The 24,757-nt window shown below is 42.8% G+C and overlaps 1 protein-coding gene and 1 pseudogene across 3 annotated transcripts in view; one reads left to right on the top strand and one right to left on the bottom strand.

The window, feature by feature from the left end:
• Positions 1–9,402: 9,402 nt before the first annotated feature.
• LOC118640339 lies at positions 9,403–13,835 on the bottom strand (annotated as a pseudogene).
• Positions 13,836–23,929: 10,094 nt separating this feature from the next.
• Positions 23,930–24,757, top strand: part of MSANTD2 (Myb/SANT DNA binding domain containing 2) — a 33,372-nt gene continuing 32,544 nt past the window's right edge. For all 3 annotated transcript variants that reach the window (XM_036276720.1, XM_036276719.1, XM_036276721.1), the window contains exon 1: positions 23,930–24,400. In XM_036276720.1, coding sequence (XP_036132613.1) covers positions 23,930–24,400 — 471 coding nt within the window. The remainder of the gene's footprint in view (positions 24,401–24,757) is intronic.

Below are 24,757 nucleotides of genomic sequence, written 5' to 3' on the forward strand. Positions count from 1 at the left end.
TCTTCTTCTTTAGGAGAACCTGTACCTGCCAGTCCCTCCTCACCTTTGTTTCTCCCAGCTGTTCTACAATGTTTCAAAGGTGATTTAAGAGGGCCAAGTTCCAGATATTTGCTGAAAAAAATCTCTCCAAGGTGTTAGTATCATTATTACCAGTTAGGCATCCTTGGCTGGTGGTAAACAAACAAGCCCCAAGTTGGAGCCGAAAGATGGGTTTGCAAAATAGAATTAAACAAGGAAAAAAAAGTATAGAGATTAGATGAGAAAAGCTAGTGGCATTTTGTTTCTTACCACCAGGTGGCAGAACTTGCCTCGTTAATGAGATTAACTCAGCCTAGCCTGGCCTAAATTCTACTTTTTTCAAATCAAAACTGTGTTTCTCTCCTTAGGTGACTTGGGAGTGGAGGCAGGGAGAACACTTTCTTGAAAATAGCTTTGTAACTTTGGCTAATGTACTTGAGCAGTCCCTTACCGTCCTACTCAGTGACAAAGAGCTCGCTACGACATTCTAGGTTTTTTATTATGAAAAAAAGTACACCCTCTGGTATAGGTAAGACAGTGGGTTACTTAACTGGAAAAATGCAAAGAATATAACTTCAAACTTGAGGTTTCTGACACTACATGAACACGTGGCAGCCCTGAGCCCGCGGACCCGCATGTCGCCTGGATTCTTTCTCCAGCACCTGTCTGCAGGCACCCTCTTGCTTCCTACCATCCAAGAGTTCTTTGTTCTCATGCTCATATGGAACTTTCCTCAAGGTAAAAACAAAAGCTTTCTTCTAACTCTAGAATCTGCTCAGGGGCTAGCTGACTAAATTTCAGTTTGCTATCTAATGGGCATATGGATGGTCTGTATTAGGCCCCACGTGATCATGACCCTCAGATGGTATTCAACATGCCATACCTATAGCAAGAGTTACACAGTACAGCTATATATATGGCTCAATGAATGTTTTGGGAGAAGAGCAGGTGAAGATGTCTTACACACCTTTCCTATCTCAAGTATATCTACAACAGATACTGACAATATAGTAGTATCCACACAACGCCAAGATCAGAGCAGATCCATACCTTACAAAGAAAACAGGGCATTGTCTGTCCCAGTACTAGGTTCTGTAACAGATGTAGGAAAGTATCCTTTTAGCCTGCTGGGTCATTACTTCTCTCAGTTGATGGTGTGAGGCCTCCTCCCTCATTTGGGTGTGGGCAGATCCCAGGTACCCACAGGCAATCTTGGACTAGATCAAAGTTCCGCCCAGAGGGCTCTGTTGGGTAATTCTCCTCTGCAGCAACGCCCTTGTTCACCCGAAGTGTTTATAGATATCTGCACTCAAGACAGAGACTATGAGAAAAAAAAGACAATTGAAATGGCACAGATTTGGACTTTTTATATGTGAGCTGTTAACAGTCAGTCAAACATATTTATGGGATGCCTGCAGGGCACAGAGCCTGGCACTTCACCCTTCATTGAAAACCATTGAAACAATTACAAGGCCATGCTTGGAAACTTTTTCACAAAGGAATTTGCTTTAGTGACTAGGTTAGCAGGAACTAATTTAAAATGCAAAGCTAACAACTTCATTTGTACTATGTAAACCACCACACGCTGTAAATAATATATATAAATTTATTTATACCAGTGTCTGAGTATATGAACCTGAAAACTACAAACCTAATGTGATAGTGTTCCTATAAGGGAAGAAAAAATTTCAAAGTTAGTGACTCATCTTCTAATGCTCCAAAGTTAAATGTTTACCTGAAAGGATGGGCCCTGGTTACAGGCCATTAATAACCATAAATAAATAAAAATGTGTTCACATCTCTAACACATCCTCCTGCCTCCAGAATCTATCTAAAAAACAAAACAAAACAAAAAGACTTTTTATTGTGATACTGTCCATCAAGGCAAATAACCAGAATCATTCAAACCAATATTTGGTCTTTGAAATTCACTTATAAACATGAGATTTCATAAGTGTGTTTATTGTCTTCTACTAATAATTTTAACAACCTTTTTTAGCAGTAACTAACAACACAGTTATTCTGTCTTCTTTCAATTATTTGTTTAACAAGGCATTTTCCCTACCTACTTAAGGCATTCAAGTAGAACTTCCCCCCATAGCTTGACAAGCCCAAGTAATCTAGCAGAGAGATTCAATTTGAGGGAGTTGTGTGGTCACGTTAATGATTCTCAGTTATAGTAGGATCACCCCAGTTCTATTCCTGTCCCATGCTTCTAGTCCCAAATCTTCCCTGCAACTACTGTCCGATCCAAAATTCTTTCCTGTATCCCCTACCTTCTTAGGGCAGGAGGAGAGAGAAAGAATAGAGTTGAGCAGAGGGTCTTACTCTTAAACGAAGGATACACTTTTTATTAAATAGCAAAGCTGTGGTGACTGACATGAGGAAAGGGGTATTAGGTTTAGAGCATAAGCTGGGGCCAGTCTCAGAATCAAAGTTTAGATCCATCGTTTACCAGTGATATGTCTTAACTTCTCTGAACTAAAGCTAACCTTTTCATCTATAAAGTGAGGCTTAAATGAGAGAATGCATGTAAAATGCTCAGTATAGTGTCTACTAGAAAGCATCAGTGAATGGAATTTCTTGGTACCCACCAGACCCCAAGGACTGTGGGAATAGAAGCCTACTTCACTTCTAATGCTTCGGGAGGCTTCTGGTAGACCTTTATAAAGTGTGATCAGGAGAATAGTATACACTTGCAACTACACCACAAAACTCATTGAACTGTCGGTAAACCAAAGCACTGCATCATAGGAACTTTCCATTAGGGAAAAAAATCTCTGCTTTGGGTAGAGGTCAAAGATGAGCAAGACCCTTCCCTTTCTAATCATTGGTCGGTTAGGTGGGGTCCTTCCACTTTCCATTCTGGGGGGAAAAGCTCTGTTTTGGGCAGAAGCCAAAGATGAGCAAGACTTTTCCCCTTCTAATCATTGATTAGATTGGGTTAGGTCCTTCCAGAGATAGACACTGAGAAAAGAATTGGAGGGCAAGGAGTTTATTTGGGGGAAAGAAGCACCCGTAGGAAAATAGAGGTGTGGGAGAATGAGGGGAAAAGCCAATCAAGGGTGAGTTGTGAGTAACTGGGGTTTAGTTCCATCAGGGAACCCTAGGAGCTGGTGTTGGGTACACCTCAGAGTTATCCCATGTGAAGAGCAAGGAAGTTGGGACATTTATCTACCAACTCTCCCTTCATCATTGGTTAAGATCTGCTTCTGAGAACATTAACTGTTGTGGGCATGGCCATGCAGCAGAACTTTGAGCTGTACACTGCAGCTTTTTAAAAAATGGAGCTTATAAGAGACTCTACGTGGCAAACACATCTGCAGCAAACAGCACTAGCGCCAGGGATTCTACCAGTTATATGGCCACAAAAATTGCAGCCAGAACCTGCTGCAGAGACTATTCTTGATCTGACTCCTCCAAAACGTATAGTTTTCAGTGTCTCCCAGTATATGGACAGGTGCAGTATTCCCAACGTCATACATGCTGTCTCCGAAATCGGAAAGTACTATGCCTCTGAGTGCTGGGAGGCTCAAGGTACAGTAATGTCCCCAAACTCGGAGTGGGTGTTTTGTTATCCTTCCAACAACTGGCCTCTAAAACTTGGCTGGTATGACAGGCCCCTGAATCACTTTAGGGTTTATTTTCTCTCATCTGATACTCAAGTGATCCAATTAACATAATGCCATCAAAATAGGGGGACTTTGTGATATTCCATATTGTGTGTAGCAAAACAATCAAGGTCTTTGGGTGATACTTTGAGGCAGCTGTGGGGAAACATCCTTAATAACCCCAGAAGCCCTAGTTAAGAGTCCTTTAGGCATTACCTTAAATCATTCAGAGGTCTTTGCAAGGATTCTTACAGCCATACCCTTAATTTGACTTTTGACTTCAGACTCCTTTAACTTTGAGAAATTTTTATCAGTTGGAAAAATTGGGGAAAAGAGACAGGTATATTTGTCAAGCCAATAAATCCTTGGGCTTCCGTGTCTTCTCTAAATTCTGCCTGTAAGTTGAACATTCTTTCTTCTGCTCATCTCTCTCTTCCTGGACATTCAGTTAGAAGAAACCCAACTATACTTTCAACATGCTATCTGAAAACCTTCTTATTATATTTTTCATAAAGTTTATTAGGTGCATATTCTCTTTCAAGTTTCCATAGGCAACGTTTTGCCAATTATTCCATCACCACCTATCACAAGTTGTCCTTTCTCCAGCCTCTAATAACCATTTTCTCTCTGCATTCCCAGCCTCCGACAACTGTTTATTCACCATTCCTCCAGTCTTGGCTAACAGCCTCTTTGGTGTTTTTCCAGCCTCCAACCACCAGCTGTTCTAGGGGCAGAATTCCAAGAGCATGAGAAGGGAAGCTACAAGCCTCTTGTGGTTAGGCTCTAGAATAACATCACTTCTGCTACATTTCATTGGTCAAAGCAAGCCACAGGGCCAGCCCAGACTTGCAGAGCGAAGAAACAGACTCATCTATTAATGGAAAGAGTTATAAAATATTGTGACAATATTGTCTAATCTATATCAGACATCTTTACCCTAACATGTGACTATATCTTTGGAATAAATTCCAAAGAGTGAACTTGCTGAGTCAAAGCAAATATGTATTTGTGAAATATTGCTGAGTCACGTTAACAGAGGTTACACCAATTTTGAATTTCACCAGCAACATACGAGGGTGCCAGATGAGGTCTCTGCCAATCTGACAGGGAAAAATGGCATCTTCTTGCAGTTTTAATATTTATTTTACATATTATGAATGAAATTGGGCATATCTTATTTATTAAGAGCCATTTGTATTTTTTTTTCTTCAAACTGGATATTTTATACGTTTGCCATTTCTGATTTGGTCTGTAAGCTTGCCTCAGCATCTTTCAATGCACTCAAAAACTTTACATAGTAGTAACAGGAGAGATGGATACCAATGCTGGGGCAGGTTCTGTTGAGTCTCTGAACTAAAAGCCTCCTTGTTACCCAGTTTTGGTCTTGCTGAAGATAACAAACTCTCTTCTCCCTTGGAAAGGGCCATTTGATGCGGAGCTCTAAGGGAACACATGGTTCTCTAGCAGGAAAAGACCCGAGTTTCTACATATTTCCCTCCCAACCTCACTGCCCCCAAAGGAGAAGATCACGGCGGGGGTGGTGGAGAAAACTGAGTCCTAAGTCTGTAGTTACTTCAGTCTCCTAAAAGGGGCTAAAGGCGAGCTGATCATAAAGACCCCCCTGCACGTGTGATGTAATTGGCTTCTGCAGTTTGTGGGCCCTGGTGTGGAACACCTGTGATTGAGTCTCCTGACCTTGGACAAGTGTCTTCCCCTTCACTTCACTTTAATCGCCTGTAAAAGGAGGGTACTTTTCCCTGTTTTGAATCTCAAATGTGAAAGCAATTTGCAAAGGTAAGTTGTACAAATATTTGGTGCTATGATGTTCACCCAGAGGTATTGAATACCATCCAGGATCTAATGCAAGGGGTAGAAACTCAGTGGTTCTAAACCATCATTGCCCACAAGACACCAGTATTTCTCTCAACCGGAGACACTAGATATTCCTGCCTAACCTCTTGTAATATCACCATGAGCAGTCAAACTTGAGGTTAACTGCCACGTGTGCCCAAGACTTCAGGCACCAGCTGCAATTCAGAGATCCCTGGGCCACCCTCACATCATATCAGCTGGCTAAAAATTAGGGGACTCCCATGACCCCTTCAGGTTCAAAAATTTTCTAGAATGACTCACAGAACTAAGGACTTCTGATTATAGTTTTATTATAACAAAAGGATACAAATTAGAACCAGCCAAAGGAAGAGGCACGTGTTGCAGAATCTAGAACTGAGAGGGTTCCAAATGCAAACTTTTGTGTTCTCCAAAATGTGGTCCCCTCTTGGCGTCAGTGTGTAGTAATATGCCGCGTATCGCCAAGCCAGGAAGCTCATCCACGCTCCGTGTATGTTCAAGAAAGAGCAAGAAGGCCGGTGTGACTGAAGCTAGGGGGCAGCAGCAGGAGATGAGGTCCCAGAGGTAGCTGGATGGAAGCAGGCGGACCCCCTTAAGCAGTTCTCGAAATAACCTAGGCAAGAGATAAGGGTGCCTTGGAACAACAGCAGAAGTGGTGAGAACTCAGATTTTGAATACGTTCTGAAAGTAGACCCAACAAGACCGACTGACAGCTTGGACACGGAGTGAGAAAGAGTCAATGACAACACAATGGTTTTGGCCTGATGAACTGGACTGATGACAAGGAGTGGAAGGAACAGCTTGGAAGGGAAGACAAGCCGCTTTGTATACACAGCTTGAGAAGCCTATCAGGAAACTAACATTTCCCATACCTCCGAACTCTGCATTGCGGAGGCTAAATTCCAGGGAAGTGCTGCCAAGAGGTTGGGGGCTCTCTTTTCTCCGCCACGCCCCCATTTATAAGGCAGAGACTCGACCCAGGCCAAGGATACTGGAGCCTAATCGCCCCCAGCCCAGTTCACACACATGGCAGAGGTTCCACATGGTGAGAGACAAGCCAAGACAAAAGGCTTACTACCCACCCAGTACCTTCTGAGATGCAGGTCACTCTGAGACATGTTCTCCACATCCCTGTCACCAGCTCTGAAGCAACAGAGCAGAGATTTTGCCCAGGGGGTAGGTAAGAACAGAGAATGACAAGCCTTTTCCCAAGGGAACTGATTTTATTTGCAGCAGAGTATAGAAAAGTTCAAGCCTACGGGCGCTCTTAAAAATACTGGAGATTTTTGTGGTTAGCAATTAAAAGGAAGCTGGTAGGTCCATGAAGATAATAAGCTGCCTGTAGGCCACCAAAGTTACCAAGAAAAGTAGGGACAGAGACAGCTAAGAACAGCCCTCCTAGGGGCAGGATAAACCTCATAAATTGACCTCAAAAGCTACTCTACAAAGAGGACCAGATTTAACTGGTTCACACTGTGGAGTGATTGTGCCCCACGTCACTGTAGAAAACACCAGAGCAATCAGCTGGCAATTGCTGGAGCCTAAGAGTTGAATGTGAATCTAGATGCAGAACACCTCAAAAACAAAACAAATAAACAAAACTAACAAACTGAATCCAGCAACATATAGAGGGGGTTATACATCACGACAAAGTGCAATTTATCCTCAGAATGCAAAGCTATTTAAATCTGAAAGTCAATATAATTCACTATATCAATAGAATAACAATCACATGATCATTTTAAAAGAGGCTGGAAAAGTATTTGACAAAATCCAATATCGCTTTGTGGAAAAAAAATACTCAACGAACTAGGAGTCGTAGAGAATTTCCTCAACCTGATAAAGGGCATCTCTAAAACCCTCCAGCGAACAGCATCCTTGATGTGTAAGGCTGAATGCTCTGCCCCTAAAAACATAAATAAGAAAGGATATACGTTTTTGGGGTTTTTTTATTTATTTTTTCTTTATTGATGATAGAAAAAGAGGAAGGGAGAGGAAGAGAGAGATAGAAACATCAATGAGAGAGAACATCGATTGGCTGCCTCCTACATGCCTCCCACTGGGCGTCGGGCCCACAACCTGGGCATGTGCCCTGACCGGGAATCAAACTGGTGACCTCTTCTCTGGACCATAGGCCAACGCTCTCACCACTGAGTCAAACTGGCCAGGGCTGAACCGGTGACCTCTTGATGCATGGGTCGACACTCAACCACTGAACCACACCGGCCAGGCAATATATGTTCTTACCACTTCTATTCAACATTGCATTGGAGGTTCTAGCCAGGGTAGTTAGGGAAGAAAACAAAGTGAAAGGCATCCAGATTGGAGAGAAAGAAGTAAAAATATTGCTACTTTTAGATAACATGCTCTTGTATACCAAAAATCGTAGAGAATTCAGAAAAAATTATCAGAACTAATACACATGTTCAACAAAGTTGCATGCTATGAGATCAGTTGCATGCATCAGTAGTATTTCTAGACACTAGCAATGAACAACCTCAAAACAAAATGAAGAAAACAATTCAATTTAAAGTAGCATCAAAAATAAACTATTACCCTGGCTGGTTTGGCTCAGCAGTTAGTGCGTCGGCCTGCGGTCCAGAGAGACCCGGGTTCGGTTCCCGCTAAGGGCATGTACCTCAGTTACAGTCCCCGGCCCTGGTTGGGTCGTGCGGGTAGCAGCCACTCGATGTGTCCCTTTCACGTCGATGTTTCTCTCTCTCTCTCTCTCTCTTCCTCTCTCTCCCTCCCGCTCTAACTGATCAAAAAATGGAAAAATGTCTTCGGGTGAGGATAAAAATAAATAAATTAATAATAATAAACTATCTAGGAATATATTTAACAAGAGAAGTGTAAAGCTTATACTCTGAAAACCACAAAAATTGTTGAAAGTAATTAAAGAAGACCTCAATATATGGAAAGATATTCTATGTTTATTGTTTGGAAGATTTAACATTGTTAAGATGGCCATTGTCCCCAAATTGATCCACAGCTTCAATGCAATTTCTATGAAAATCCTAGATGGTTTTTGTTGTTGTTTTTTTGGTTAATGTTCATCTGAGGATATTTTTCCATTGAGTTTTAGATAGGATGGAGGGGGGTTGGAGAAAGAGAGAGAGAGACAGGGGCTGGGCTCCAGAGACACAGTAACCAGTTGCCTCTCGCAGGACCCCCTCCACCCAGGTGCCCGCCCCTGAGCAGCAGTCAAACCTGTGACCCTTCGGTCTGCGGGCCGACACTCTGACCCGCTTAGCCAGACCGGCCAGGGCTACATGGTGGGGTTTTTCTGTACAAATGAACAAGCTGATGCTAAAAATCATACAGAAATACAAGGCACCCGGAATAGCCAAAACAATACTGAATAAGAATAAAATTGGAGAACTAGTTTTACACAAATTCAAAACTCAGTTAATGCTATAGTAATAAAGGCAGAATGGTAATGGCATAGTAATAGACATATAGACCAATGGAACAGACCTGAGAGTCTAGAAATAACCCTCACATTTATAGTTTTTTTATATTTGACAGTTCAGCTGGGAAAGAATAGTCTTTCCTACAAACTGTGGGGACAACTGGTTGTACAGAAGCAAAAAGGAAGGGAAAAGTTGGCCCCCTTCCTCACGATTTAGTAGGAGAGGCATGTTACACAAAGGCATGAAATAGTCATACAGGAGAGTGAAAGAACGAATGAGACAAGTGAAATGATTGCTGAACCGTATCAGGGGCCACTTGAGGTCAGCAGTCACAATTTAATTGCAAGGCGGGCCAGTCAGCCTGGTTGTGTTCTTTCTCCAACCACAAGCAGATGCCTATTGCTGACTGGCAGACTGTTGGATCTAAACAGGTTTGTGGGAGAAAGGAAGAAGTGAGTTGAGAGACAACAGCCTTCATTTACAAGGGCTGAAGGGGGAGTCAGGGACGGTCAAGGCTGAGTAAGAGCAAGAAGCATAGGAATGGTCAGAGAAGACAGAGGACACAGGGAGCTTTCCTGATCACCGACCGCGAACACCAGAGGACGTAGGAGTTTGGAGAGCTGGGTAATGGAATCAGAAAAGAGAATTTACAGAGGCCCATGGGCATTAAATCCCAAGATGTTTAGGGTATTCTGGGATCCTGGACTTCTTGTGCTGAAGGGCATAAACAGGTAAAGGGGATAATGAGATTAGTCCTGATGATCTCAGGTCAGATAGCGGTGGCAAGGATGTCAGTGTTGGGGCAGGGCAGGGTTTGGGAGTGGGAGACCTTTCTTAGCAACATGCGGATGAAAGGAAATAGCAACAACTATCTTTTATTTATTAAGTGTTTGGTATGTGCCAGGCTCCATGCAAATTGCATTTTATCATTATCTTATTTTTGCTTCAGAATTTCCTATGAGGTATGCTTTATGTCCCCTTTTGGGAACAAATTGACAATCTACCTTTGGTGCTACGGTGCTGGAGCAGTGGGAGAGAGGACAGGTTATTGCATTATGTCTTCCAGTGCTTCTTTTTGAAACAACTGCCTTTCATTCTCTTAAATATCACAAAACCGTCATTTCTTTCTTTGTAAGAAAACAAAGATAAATAACAAAAATTAAGACCAGCATCAGCTATAACCAGTATTAAAACCTGTTGCATATTATTTCAACCCTTTTAAAAATTAATAATTTATGTAAGCCTATTTATAAAAAATTATTAAGAAACTTTTTTCTTACAGCAGTTTTAGGTTTTACAAAAAAATTGAGTGGAAAGTACAGAGCATGCCACACCTCCCCCCCCCCACACACACACACAGAGTCCTAGTTTCCCCTATTATTAACATTTTGCTTTCCTATGGTACTTTTTTTTATAATTGATGGACTAATACTGATACATCATTACTAACTAAAGTCTATAGTTTACATTTGTGTTAGCTCTTTCTGTTGTAGAGTTGCATGGGTTTTGACAAATGCATAATGTCATGTATACATGTGTGTAACCCAGTATCATACAGAATAGATTCACTGCCTAAAAATCCCCTGTGCTCCACCTATCCATCCCTTCCTCCCTTCCTCCCTTCCTCCTTTCCTGCTGAAACTCTGGCAATCACTAATCTTTTTTACTGTCTCCACCCGTAGTTTTGCCTTTTCCAAAACATCATATAGTTGGAATCCTACATTATGTAGCCTTTTCAGACTGGCTTCTCCCACTCGGTCATGCGCATTCCCCTGTGTCTTTTCCTGGCTTGACAGCTCATTTCCTTTATTTATTGAATAACATTCCATTGTATAGATGTACCACAGTTTGTTTTTCCATTCACCTGTTGAAGGACTTCTTGGTTGCTTCCTGTTTATTGGCAATTATGAATAAAGCTATTTATAAGCCTTCATGTGCAGGCTTTTGTGAGAACTTAAAAGCACAATTCTGGGTAGTTAGGTAGGACTAAGTTTAGAGCCCTGGCCAGTTTGGCTCAGCGGTTAGAGCATCGGCTTGCAGGCCAGAGAGACCTGGGTTCGGTTCCTGCTAAGGGCACGTACCTCGGTTGCAGTTTGTCCCCGGCCCTGGTTGTGTCGTGTGGATGGCAGCCACTCGATGTGTCCCTTTCACATCGATGTTTCTCTCTCTCTCTCTCTCTCTCCCTCCTGCTCTATCTGAATAAAAAATGGGAAAATGTCCTCAGGTGAGGATAAAAAGAATTTTTGAAAAAAAAAAAAGACTAAGTATAGGTTTGTAAGTGGCTATACCATTTTGCATTCCTACCAACAATGAATGAGTTGCTATTGCTCCACATTCTTGTCAGCATTTGGCATTGCTTGAGTTTTGGATTTTAGCCCATTTAATAGACGTATAACGGTATTCATTGTTCCGATCACCAATGACATATGACATTGAGCATCTTTTCATGTGCGTATTTTTCATCTGTATATCTTGTTTTCATCTGTTTATCATCGATTCAGATCTTTTGCCCATTTTTTAATTGGGTTGTTTGTTTTTTATTATTGTTTTAAGTGTTCACTGTATATTTTAGATACAAGTCCGTTATTGGATATGTGTTTTGCAAATATTTTCTCCCAACCTGTGTATTGGCATTTCATTCTCTTAACAAGCTTATTATTCTTGACTAATACAATTATTGTAAATATCTCTCTAAGTTAACTAATTGACTACATCATTTTCCCTGTCAGAATAATATTCCATAGAATGAATATAGCAGTGTTCATTTAAGCAGTTTCTTACGGCTGGATTTAGAGGTCCATTCTCATTGCTGGTATTGCACAGTGTAGAGGGGAGCAACTTGGAACTAAATCTTTGTACTCAATCTGTTTTTCCTTTTTCTTTCTTTGCAGTCCTCACCCGAGGACATTTTTTTTTTCTATTTATCTTCAGATAGAGTGGACGAAGGGAGAGAGAGAAACATCAGTGTGAGAGAGACACATTGACTGGTTGTCTCCCGCACAACCGCGATCAGGGGTGGGGGTGAACCACAACCAAGGTACATGCTCTTGACCGGAATCAAACCCGCGACTCATTGCTCTGTGGGCTGACGCTCTAACCACTGCACCAAACCGGCCAGGGCGCAATCTTATTTTCTTAACATACATTTCTAGAAGTGGAATAGCTGGATCAAGGGGTTCTTGTGTTTTTGAAGCTTTTGACTTTTTTTTTGTCTGTGATTTTGTTTTTAATTATCTTAAGCCTCATGATCACATAATTTACAACTTTGCATTGATGCTCTATTCTCCTCTACTTTGATCCGTCTAGTGAGTTGGCAAAAGCACCATTACCAATCACACACGTAGTAATTCTACAGCTGTTTTTGAACACCTGGTCAAGACAATCCTGAGTCATAACTTAGTCTGACTTAAAGAATTCACAAAGTTTGCCCTGGCCGGTTTGGCTGAGCGGTTAGAGCGTCGGCCTGTGGTACAGAGAGACCCGGGTTCGGTTCCCGATAAGGGCACGTACCTCGGTTGCAGTTTGTCCCCGGCCCTGGTTGGTCGTGAGGATGGCAGCCACTTGATGTGTCCGTTCACATCGATGTTTCTCTCTCTCTCTTCCTCTCTCTCCCTCCCGCTCTGTCTGAACAAAAAATGCAAAAATGTCCTCGGGTGAGGATAAAAAAAAAAAAGAAGAAGAAGAATTCACAAAGTTTGCTACTATATCTTGTCACGCTGAATTTTAAAAGCATCTGACCTTGTAAATCATCTATAAAATGTGAAAAGTGTTCAATATTCTATTTTTTGTTTGTTTGTTTATTAACCCACACCTAAAAATATTTTTCCATTGATTTTTAGATAGAATGAAAGGGAGGGAAGGAGAGAGAAACATTGATGTGAGAGTGAGAGAGACACATCGATTGGTTGCCTCTTGCACAACCCTGACTAGGGTCAGGGATCAAACTCGCAACCTAGGTACATGCCCTTGACCGGGAATTGAACCTGTGACACCTTGGTCCACAGGCTGATGCTCTGGCCGATGCTCTAACCACTGAGCAACCCAGGTAGGGCATCAACATTCTTTATTTGATATTATACATAAACCATACTAAAATGCCTTTCATTCACTAAAAGGCAACAGTTTAGATACAGGGAATTTTAATTAAATTGGCATCATTGGGACCAAAAAGATAAAGTGGACATGGCCAGCTTGTCTTCAGCCCTTGCTTTTAACAGGCTACTGAACACAACGTGAAACACGGTGAGTCCTGCTGGTCTGAGAGACAGCGAAGGGACTTCCTCAGTGCTTAAACATATTAGCACAACAGCTACATAAATCTAAATATAAAACCAGTCTCCCACAGGTTTTGAGGTGGCACCACCTTCTCTGTGAAAAGCTGAACATTACGAATCAAGTCCCAGCATATTTTTAGGAGGGGAGAACAGAGGTTCTCCTGAAATTACCATCAAAGTTCAAACAGCTGACCCTGTTCACTTACCCACAAGCCACTCTTACCTAAACCCGGACTGCCCAGACGAACTGTTCTGTCAGCAATTCATGATCTGAATTCTGGTGTGTGAGATCAATTGAAATATGCTACACATAAAAAAAGGTAGGAGGCATTTGTAATAAATAAGGCAGGGGACAAGTATTACTCCTTTTTTGAGATAAGCTATCAAGTCTGCCCTTTCTGCACTTTTCTTAATGCCAGAGAAGATCATTTCTGTTCCAGGGATGTACTTCTTGGGATTCTCCAAATACTCCAACAGTATATCATCTCCCCAGGTGGTGCCTTTGTTCTTGTTGTACCCGTGTAAGAAAATCTAGGGGCCTGACCTCTCTCTCACCCAAATAGACCATGGAGATTTGACCCAGTCCTCTGCTTGCCTCCCTTTTCCACAATATGGCACTGGGCACACTTCTCAACAAAAATATTCTTGCCCTTGTTAATATCACCCATTTTTTTAAAAAGTATTGATTTCAGGGAGAGAGAGATAGAAACATGAATCAGCTGCCTTCTGCACACCCCCTACTGGGGATCCAGTGTATGTGCCCTGACTAGGATTCGAACCCATGACCTCCTGGTACATGAGACGACTAAGCCGCACCGGTGGGCTGGACATCATCACCCATTTTTAAATCACTCTTTACTCAGGCAACGAGGAGGATCTCACTTGCAAGCCAGACGTCTCATTCTCTTGCTTTTGATACTAAAATTGTTCTATAGGAATGTTCTCAGTTTGCATTCTTATTTGCATTGTAGGAGAGAGCATGCATTTTCCCAATCTTTTGTCAAGTGGGTATTATAAAATGTTTTAGAAATGGAAATAGCTTTCTTTTTTCTGAATATAAAATAGCTCATGCTTATGCTATCATTTAAAACTATTTGCAAATTGAAAGGTTAAAAACAGTTTCTCATGTTTTTAATTTGTATTTTTTGTATTGCTAATGAAGTTAAGCATTTTGTCAGGAAAAAAATATATTATCTTTAGTTCCACTAAAAAGACATTTGTCTAATGTATATGTAAAAAATGTTTTGTGATAATATTTATAAAATAGCATTTGAAGACTTATTCCGACATGGTGCTTTGTTGGGTATTACATAAACATGTATAAAAAATCAATCCCTGGTCACTAAGAAATCTAAGAAGGTAAATGGCCAATCAACAAGCATTTATTGAATGCCTACTATTTGCCTGACGCTATTTTTTAGAACAACTTTATTGAACTATAATTAACATATAATAAACTGTATATATTTAAAGTGTACAATTTGATAGTCTGTAACATATGCATACACCTATGAAACCACAATCACCTTGTTTGTTCCCATCTCTCAGGGTCCACTGTTCTTCATTATTGATGTCCTATGTCTTGAAAACCATTGTTTTATATATTCTGTTTGGTTTTACAGGTATTTAATATAGGAGGGTATATCCAGTCCTTGTTACTCCATCTTGGTCAATGGTGAAGGCCTGCTTGGCATTATTTTAAGTGCTGGATCTATTAAAAGTAACAAAATGGACAAAATCATTGGCTTCAAACAGCTTACATTCAAGATGGGGGCAGCATACAATAAATACATGAAAGAAAAGTTAATATATATAAATAAATGATTTCAGAAAATGTGTGTCAACAAAGTAAAATAGCAGTGTAATAGTGAGGCAGTAAATGATTCTCTAAAGGGAGGTGACATTTGAGGAGATGAATTATGGAGGGGGCTATCACTTGTAGAGCTAAGATAACAGTATTCTCAGATAAGGATCAAAACATGTCCAAATGATACCAGGCACTAAACAGGTCTGAGGCCACCTGTCACTACTTGAGCCAAATTAAGCAGAGACAGGATTGAATCATACGAGCATTTACTCCCATAATGCCAGCAGTATGGGGAGAGCAGCAGGTCATCCTGGAAATTCTCTTCTGCCTTTTTCTGCCAGTTGGCTGATTATACAGCGAAGAAGGAAGAAAGCTACGTGCAACTGTGAGCTGCAGGTGTAACAGAGGAAGGGAAGGGGAGGGTCTGTAGTCTGGCCCCCAGGAGCTCGAAATCTGATCACAAGGCGTCTAATCTTCCATGATGTTACAAACAGCTCAGCCTGCTCCTGGGACCAGAGAATGGTTAACAATCCTGAGACATACTCTTAGAGAGGGTCAGAGTCCAGGCACAGCCACCAAGTCAAAGTGTGTCCTGTCCTTGGTCTGTTCTCAAAACGTATTTCTTTTCTGAATAATGAACCCATCCAGGCTCCAAGGCTTCTTATCTTTTTACAGCCCTATTTTTCTTCCTGCAACACATCCTCCAGCTTCCCAGAGTCTGTAAGAAAACCCTCATCTATAGTTAGTAAGGTGAATAACCATTAAACAACTGTGGTTCTATTCTTATTACATGCCCTTCCCCTATCACAAAAGTTCCCAAACAAAAATAACTTGACTTGTTTGACAGGACAGACACAGGCCATTGTGGCTGGAGTGTATTAAGGTGGAAGCTGAGGAAGGTGTGGTAGGTAGAAAGGAACTGTAGATCGTTGTTCCAGTTACCCATTGCTGTATAAGAAAACACTCTAAAAGTCAGTGGCATAGGACAACAACAATCCCTATCTGGGATGCCTGGGATCAGCTAGTAGCTCTTGCCAAGGGTGGGTCTCTCACGTGGTTGCAGTCAGCTGGCGGCTGGTGCTGGGGTCGTTTTGATGCTTTTCATTCACATGTCTGAAGCCTGGGAGAGAGACAAACAGCTGGAGGCTGGAACACATCTGGCTGCTTGGCCATCTTTCTCTCTCTTTCTGTGGTCTCTCCACGTGGACTTAGGGTAGCCCAATTTCTTACATGGTTGCTGAAGTTTTCAGAGCAAGTATCTCAAGAGAAACTGGCAAAAGATTCAGGCTACGTATTTCTAAACCTCGCCTTGGAAGTCAGTGTCTCTTCCACCACATTTGCTTCATCGAGGTAGTCACAAAGATTTATAAGATCCAAGGGGAGGAAACAGATCTCTTGTTGGAAGAGCATCAGATAACGGGCACACGTGCCGATACATGCCATGAAACCTCAGATAGTGCCGAACCCTGTACATACTATGTTTTTTTCCCATACATACTTACCTATGATAAAGTTTAATGTATAAATTAGGCACAATAACATATTAACAATAACTAATAATAAAATAGAACAATTATAACAATATATTGTAATAAAGTTAAGTGAATGTTCTTTCTCACTCCCCCACTCTCCCCCCTCCCTCCAAATGTCTTATTGTAACCATCCCTTACTTGCAGTAAATGGGTGTCACTTGCTTCAGGGAATCCTTTGCTGAAGTCTTCATATAGACTCAATGGCTTTTGGCACAACACATCACTATCGAACAGAGCACATTTTCTGTTTATGTCTTCCACCCACAAATGTAATGCCTTTTCCATTTAACTAAACACATACCATGCGCTGTGGCCATAACTTTTGTAGTTTGAGGTGCTATAGCCAAACTAGCACAAATTCCTTCTTCCTTCTTCACAACTTCATGAATAATTTGTTCTTACTGTAGATCTTAGCAACCGGAGCAATTTTTTTCTTTTCTTACTAAGTAAAGAACTTTGATTTTTTTCACTCAAAGGAAGCACTTTACAGCCTCTCTGAGGCATATCCAAATTGCCAGCCTCACTACTCTTGAGCTTTGAGGCCAGTATTAAGTAAAATATATGTGATCTGCACACAAGCACTGCGATACCACAACAGTCAATCTGATAACACAGAGGCTCCTAAGTGACTAACTCGTGGGGATCGTCTACGGCGCGGAAATGCTGGACAGGGATGAATCACATCCCTGGCAGAACACAGTGGGATGCCATGAGATTAAGTGACGGTAATCACAGCGTCATACAATTTAAAACTTATGAATTGTTTATTTCTGAAATTTTCCATTTAATATTTTCAGACTGCAGTTGGCCACCAATAACTAAAACCAAGGAAAGTAAAAATGCTAATGAGGAAGAACTTCTGTACCAGCAAAAACAATTAGAAAATAATTGTAAAAATGATATTTACAAGAGTGTTATAAACACCAACTACTGAGGAATAAATCCAACAAAAAATGTGTAAGAACGTTAATGCAGAAAACTATAAAACTTCGAGAGAAACAAAAAAACTAACTAAATAAATGAAGCGATATATAATTTTCAAGGGTTGTAAGACCAATTACTATAAAAATGTCAGTGTTTCCCCCAACTGGTTCATAGATTCAATAAATACCAATCAAAATACCCACAGCTTTCTGTGTAGAACTTGACAAGCTAATTCTAGAATGCATATGGAAATGGGAGGGATCAAGAAGAGCATGCCACTGTTGAAGGAGGGAACAGAAGAGGAAGAACTTTCTCTACCTGACATAAGACATCACAAAGCCAGCATGACACATTATTAGGGCAGTGTGCTATTGTCACTAGGAACACAAATTAAAAAATGGATAGACAAACAGACCAACAAAATAGAAGAGCCCAGAAACAGACTCATGCACATATGGGCATTGATTTATGCCAGAGATGGCACCACCAAAGAGGGAGGTAAAAAAAAAAAAAAGGTCTCTTGGGGACAGCGCGGGGAGGTAGGGGAGGGGGGAATCAGTGGGGGGAAAGGAGAAACATCTGTAACAATAAATTAAATTAAAAAATGGTCTCTTCAGTAAATGAAGTTGGGATAATTGGGTATCCACATGGAAAGAAGGAAGGAAAAAAGGGAGGGATGGACGGAAGGAGGAAGGAAGGTATACAGTCTGCAGAAATACTTGCACATATGCACGGGGAGACACATACAAGAACATTTATAGCAACATTACTCATAATATCCTAAATTAGACAACCCAAAAATTCAATAGTAGGATGGATAAATAAAATGAGATATATTCATAAAATAGAGTATTTCACAGCAACAAACATTCATAATACAGAATAGATGAATCTTAAAAACATAATATTGAATGAGGTAAGTCAGACACAGAATACATGATTTCATTTATAAAACATTCAAAATCAGAAAGAACTTTGAGTGATGCATTAAAAAGTGATAAATTATACAGAGATGTAATCAGGATAATGGTTATCTGGATAAGGGAGAAAGGGGTTAACATCAAGAAGGGGTTGTAGGGCAGGACTTACAGAGTGCTGGCTACTTTCTTTTTCTTGACCTGGATGGTACTTATGTGGTATTTGCTTTACAATAATTCATGTGGCCTGCACTGAGTGGCTGTTGGTTGGAACATCGTCCCATGCACCAAAAAGTTGTGAGTTCCATTCCCCGTCAGGGCACATACCTAGGTTGCAGGTTTGATCTGCAGTCAGGGCTTGTGTGGGAGGTAACCGATCGATGTTTCTCTCTCTTTCTCAAAACAATAAACATGTCCTTGGGTGAGGATAACAAAAATGTGTGTAGCAGTTGTACATGTATGTTTTGTGTATTTCTCTATATACATGTTGCATTTCACAAGAAAAAGTTTTTAATTAAAAAAAATTTTTTTTCTTTATTGATTTTAGAGAGAGGAAGGGAGAGAGAGAGATAGAAACATCGATGAGAGAGAACATCAATTGGCCGCCTCCTGCCTGCATGCCCCTCACTGGGGATTTGGCCCAAACCTGGGCATGTGCCAATTGGGAATCGAACCAGCGACCTCTTGGTCATGGGTTGACGCTCAACCACTGAGCCACACCGACCAGGCAAGAAAAGGTTTTTTAAAACCAAGCTCACTTTGTTTACTGTGTAAGCAGACAAGTGTGCAAGCAGGAAGTCCAGTTGTCCAGTAAAGACATGGTGGAGGCTTGGACAAGGGTTGAGAAGCAGTCAGATTTAGGAAAATATTTTAGAGGTAAAGGTAACAGAACTTGCTGTGAAGTGTGAAAGAAAAAAAAAAAGACAAAGCAACAAACACACTGACAGTCATAAAACATGGTAAGAAAGTATGCAACAGGACTAGCTAAGCTTTTAAAACAGAAAACATTAATGTGTAAGTGGATATTAGATGGAGGGCTTCTGGCCAACTGGTTAGGGGACTTTTCATAGAAAAGCTGGGAAAACAAACACTTGACACACACTATGGAGGAAACGGATGAGGGCATGATTCAATTACAAGGTGTAGCTGAGAATTTACAGGTAGAAGATTAATAAGTATGGTTCTTTACTCTTTGGGACATTTTTTTTTTTTTTGAGACATTTCACACATCATCTTTCAAATAAGTTTTTATCACCTTATCTAGCTCCACAATACAAGGTATAGTACCTTACTTCAGACATGGTGCCATCCATACATTCTGATTGAACTATGAAGTCTTGAACAAGCACATCACAGAGTCCTGGAATCCAGAATCAGCCATGGTAAGCCAATACCAAAAATGCATGATACTAGTTGCCTACATCACAATGATTTTTATTTATTTATTTATTTTTTTGGTACATGCCCCTAGCAGGAACCGAACCCAGGACAGTCTGGTCCGCAGGCTGACGCTCCAACCACTCAGCCAAACCGACCAGGGCAACAATGATTTTAAACTATGTAATACATATTAATAATGTCTACATTATTGGCTTAGTTTTACCTTTAGGATGTTACTGGTTTCTTTTTCTTTTTTTTTTGATACAGACTTTTCTCATTGGGTAGAGTAACGGGTGTGGTAAAAAAGGGGGTTATATAGAAATAATATCTAGAAACAGAAGTTTATATGAAGACTTCTCAGTCAACCCACTTTATCTAGGAAGGCTTCTCTCATGAGTCAGAGTTGATTTGAGAATCATTCAGAACTAACAACAGAAGGCGAGTTGATTGTTTTTCAGGCTTGTGGGAAAATAAGAACGGGTAAGTAGTGATTTTAAAACTCTTTGGAGTCTCTGATTTAGTGTATGATTTAAGCATGACTCTTCCTTTCTTACACACTAAATATAACATTAAAAACCTTGAGGCTGAAAAAAAAAAAAAAGAACTTACTGTGAGCCTGGCCGGTGTGGCTCAGTGACTGAGCGTCGACCCATGCACCAAGAGGTCGCCAGTTCGATTCCTGGTCAGGGCACATGCCCAGGTTATGGGCCAAATCCCCAGTTAGGGGCATGCAGGAGGCAGCCAATCGATGTTCTCATCAATGTTTCTATCTATCCCTCTCCCTTCCTCTCTCCCTAAAAATCAATAAAGAAAAAATATTAAAAAAACAAAACAAAAAACCTTACTGTGATCCTGAATGAGAGTGAATTTGCTTTAACAGATGCTTGAAATCCTCGTAGAGCCCTCAGAGGACTGGAAAGGAGAACACTGAAACCAGCAGTGGAGGGAAAGTGACAAAAGGAAGATTCTATTAACCAGGGTAGAGATTGACAGCTAGAGATCACGCAATATTAACTGTGAACCAGGCACCTTTCTAAGGGCTTTACCTGTATTGACTCATTTAATTCTCACAAGAATGCTGTAAGCTCGTCCTCATCTTATACATGAAGACACCAAGGCATTCAGAGGCTGGTTAAGTAAGTTGGCTGGGACAGAAGAACTGGAATTTGAAGCCAGGCATCTGACTCTAGAATCCATAATCATTTTTTTTTTGGTACTTGCCCCTAGCGGGAACTGAACCCGGGACTCTCTGGTCCGCAGGCCGATGCTCCAACTGCTGGGCCAAATCGGCCAGGGCTAGAATACATAACCTTAACCAAAGTGCTAGACTATACCTTTTTCTTAGAGAGAGAGAGAGAGAGAACATAAATTCTTGAACTTCTTTATGATTCTTCAGACTGGTAGCTTAAACTCTATGGTGGTATTTAATATGACATACGAAGATAATTATTTCCTCTATCCTTATTGTTTATTACTTTGGCTTTCCAATGACAACCATATCATTCGCTTGGATGACTCTCAGAGTTAAAAATGTAGCTGACCTCAGTTCTTTTTTTTAAACCTAACATATGTTTGCTATTTTTAAAAGTGTTGCAGTGTGGTTCAGTTGGTTGAACATCTTCCCATACACCAAAGTCTCTTCCTGTCTCTAAAATCAATAAAAACATATTTAAAAAGTAAAATTTGAAAGTATTGCATAGCTTATTCAAATTTTGAAGGAAAAAAAAAAAGAGTCCACTGGATTTTTAAGTTAAAAATCCAAGATAAACAATTAGATTTTTTGGCTTTCAAGAATATAGAAACATTGACCCAGTGATCCCACTTCTAGGAATATACCCTAAGAAACCTGAAACACCAATCAGAAAGAATATATGTTCCCCTATGTTCATAGCAGCACTATTTACAATAGCTAAGATCTGGAAACAACCCAAGTGTCCATCAGTAGATAAGTGGATTAAAAAGCTGTGGTACATATACACAATGGAATACTATGCAGCTGTAAGAAAGATCTCTTATCCTTTGAGATGGCATGGAAGGACCTGGAGAGTATTATGCTAAGCGAAATAAGCCAAGCAGAGAAAGACAAATATCACATGATCTCACTTATTTGTGGAATATAATGAACTAAACAAATTGCTGAACAAAACTAACCCAGAGACATGGAGGTGGGGTACAGACTGACAAGCCTCAGAGGAGGGGGGGATTTGTGGGGGAAGAGATAAACCACAGAACTTACATGCATGTATGCATGACCAATGAACATAAACAAAGCTGGGGATGGGGTAGGGGGGAAAAGGAGGAGGGTGTCAATGGGGGAAAAATGAGAAGCATCTGTAACAAAAACAAATTAGTAAATAAAAATTTTTTTTTAAAGAATATAGAAACAACTCACAGCTACCTGTTGGATTTAATGTTCCTTAAATTGTAGCACTTTAAGGAGTCTTCTAGAACAATTAATACTCTAATTACTAGAGATCACAAACGCTATCATAATTGAAGTCTTTTTTTTTTAAATCCTCACCCGAGGATGTTTTTCCATTGATTTTCAGACAGAATGGGAGAAAGAGAAACATAGAGATGAGAGAGACACAGTATTGGTTGCCTCACACACGACCACAACCAAGGGTGGGGGTGAGGGGTGATCAAATCGCAACTAAGGTGCCAGCTGAGGTACCCTTGACTGGAATTGAACCTGTGACTCTTTGGTCGGAGGGCTGACGCTCGAACCACTGAGGCAAATCAGTGGCCAAGGCAAAGTCTTTTTTAATCTCTTTATGATACTGGGCACAAAGGTCCGTTATGCCTGTCACCACCTCACCAATAAGCAGAGACGAGGTTGAATCTTTTTTTTTTCTTGATTGATTTTAGAGCAAGAGGAAGAGAGGGGGAAAGACAGAAACATCAATAACTGGCTGCCTCCCCTACGGGGAGTTTGGCTCACAACCTGGGCATGTGCCCTGACCAGGAATCCAACTGGCGACCTCTTGGTACATAGCTCGAAGCTCAACCACTGAGCCACACTGGCCTGGCAAGGTTGCATCTTTTATGAGCATTTATTTGAATTGCCAGCAATAGGAGAGAACAGCAGGTATATCACCTTGACAAACTGCTCTAACATCTCCTGTTAGTTGGCTGATTATTTAGAGATAGAGAAGAAAAGCTACATGCAGTGGGTATGGTAGGATGGGGACTGCAGAGTATGTGGTCAGTGTGCCCGCCTCCAAGAGTAACAATGTAGTTCATCTTTCCATGTCAAAACAATTTAACCCATTCCTGGGCCTGGAGAATGGTCAGCATTCCTGGGGCACACTCCCCCCAGGGCGTCACCATGGGGACACAGCAACCAGATCAAAGAGTACCTTCTTCGACTTGACTTATAATATCTACATGCCTTGCCAGTGCCCCACCATTCCCTCCCTGCCCCTATCACACGGAAGAGTATGAAAAACAGTGCGAAAACGATTCAACTCCCAATTCTGGAAGAGTGGAGAATGGTATTGGAAAGGGACTTCTCTGCTGGGCTTCGGGATTCCAACCTGTGTAAGCTACAGATAAACTACAAACGCGGTAGGATATCGAGTTCTGCAACCGGTCACACCCACCCGCAGCAGACTGGCAAATCTGTCATAATTGGATTCAGAGTTGCTGTTCTTTAAATAATGAGCCTGTGTTTCGGGAAAAGCTGTAAGGTTCCGGCTTCTCAAAGCCTCCGCCAGAGATGCTCGCCCTCCAACTCCGGCGCCTCCCCGGATCACCTCCGGAGGCTCCCGGCCTGCACCTGGACGTCGGCCCGGCGCCCGGCGGGGCTGGAGGGAGGGGCGGCCGAGGGGAGGCAGAGGAGCGCGATGGTCCAGTCCCCCTTAACCGCGGCCCCGCGCGGCGCCCTCCCTCGCGGGGGCTGAGACTGGAGAGGAAGTGGGGAGGCTCCGCTCGGTCCGCACAGCGGCGCCCTCATGCCCCCTCCCTTCGCCGCGCGGGGCTCCGACGCGCCCCCACCCCGGGCCTCGCCCCGGGAGAGGCGCGCGCGGCGCGGGCGGGCGCGCGGAGAGAGGCCGCGGGGAGCGTGCGGCCCGCGCCCGGCAGCGGAGACCCCAAGCAGCGCAGCCCGGGGCGAGCCAGGCCCCAGGGCGGCCCCGGAGACCCCGGCGGCCGGAAGCGTGGGTGCGTCACTTCCGAGCGGTGCAGTGGCGGCCGCTAGGAAGATGGCTGCGCCCTGTGGCTCGGAGCGGCCCGCCAACTCGCCACTTAAAATCCCGAAGATGGAGGTGCTCTCCCCCGCCTCTCCTGGTGGCCTGAGCGACGGGAACCCTTCGCTCTCCGACCCTTCCACGCCTCGGGGCGCCTCCCCGCTCGGGCCGGGCAGTGCGGCGGGGTCGGGGGCAGCGGCGTCCGGGGGTCTCGGGCTGGGGCTGGGGGGCCGCAGCGCCGCCTCGTCCTGGGGAGCCCCCGCCGCCGCCTGCCGCGGCATGTCGTGGACGCCGGCCGAGACCAACGCGCTCATCGCGGTGTGGGGCAACGAGCGGCTGGTGGAGGCGCGGTACCAGCAGCTGGAGGGAGCCGGCACGGTATTCGGCAGCAAGGCCCCCGGGCCGGCCATGTACGAGCGCGTGTCCCGGGCCCTGGCCGAGCTGGGCTACGAGCGGACCCCGTCCCAGTGCCGGGAGCGCATCAAGGTAACCGGCCGCCCGGCCCGGGGCAGCGAACCCGAGGCAGAGAGGAGGCGGGGAACGGACCTCGGGGGCGGGGCCGGTCCCAGCTCGGGGCTCCCTCCGGAGCCCGGTGGGCGACTCGCATCTCTCCGCCTTTTTCTTCTCTCCCTGGGAAGGGTTTTTTTTTTTTTTTTTTTTTCTTCCCAGATGGCCGCCAGCCCGTAGGTTTCCTGAGTTTGAAGTTGGGCGTGCCTGCCGCCGCCCCTCTTTCTTGCCAATGGAACACGTTCCTGCGCTCTGAAGTTGGTTTCTCCTTGTGCGCGGTGGGCATCCCCGAGCCCGGGCGCCTCTCACCCCACCGCAGGGGCCTCGCTTTGTTCC

The sequence above is a fragment of the Molossus molossus genome, unplaced genomic scaffold (genome assembly GCF_014108415.1).
Source record: "Molossus molossus isolate mMolMol1 unplaced genomic scaffold, mMolMol1.p scaffold_m16_p_22, whole genome shotgun sequence".
Taxonomy (NCBI): Eukaryota; Metazoa; Chordata; class Mammalia; order Chiroptera; family Molossidae; genus Molossus; species Molossus molossus.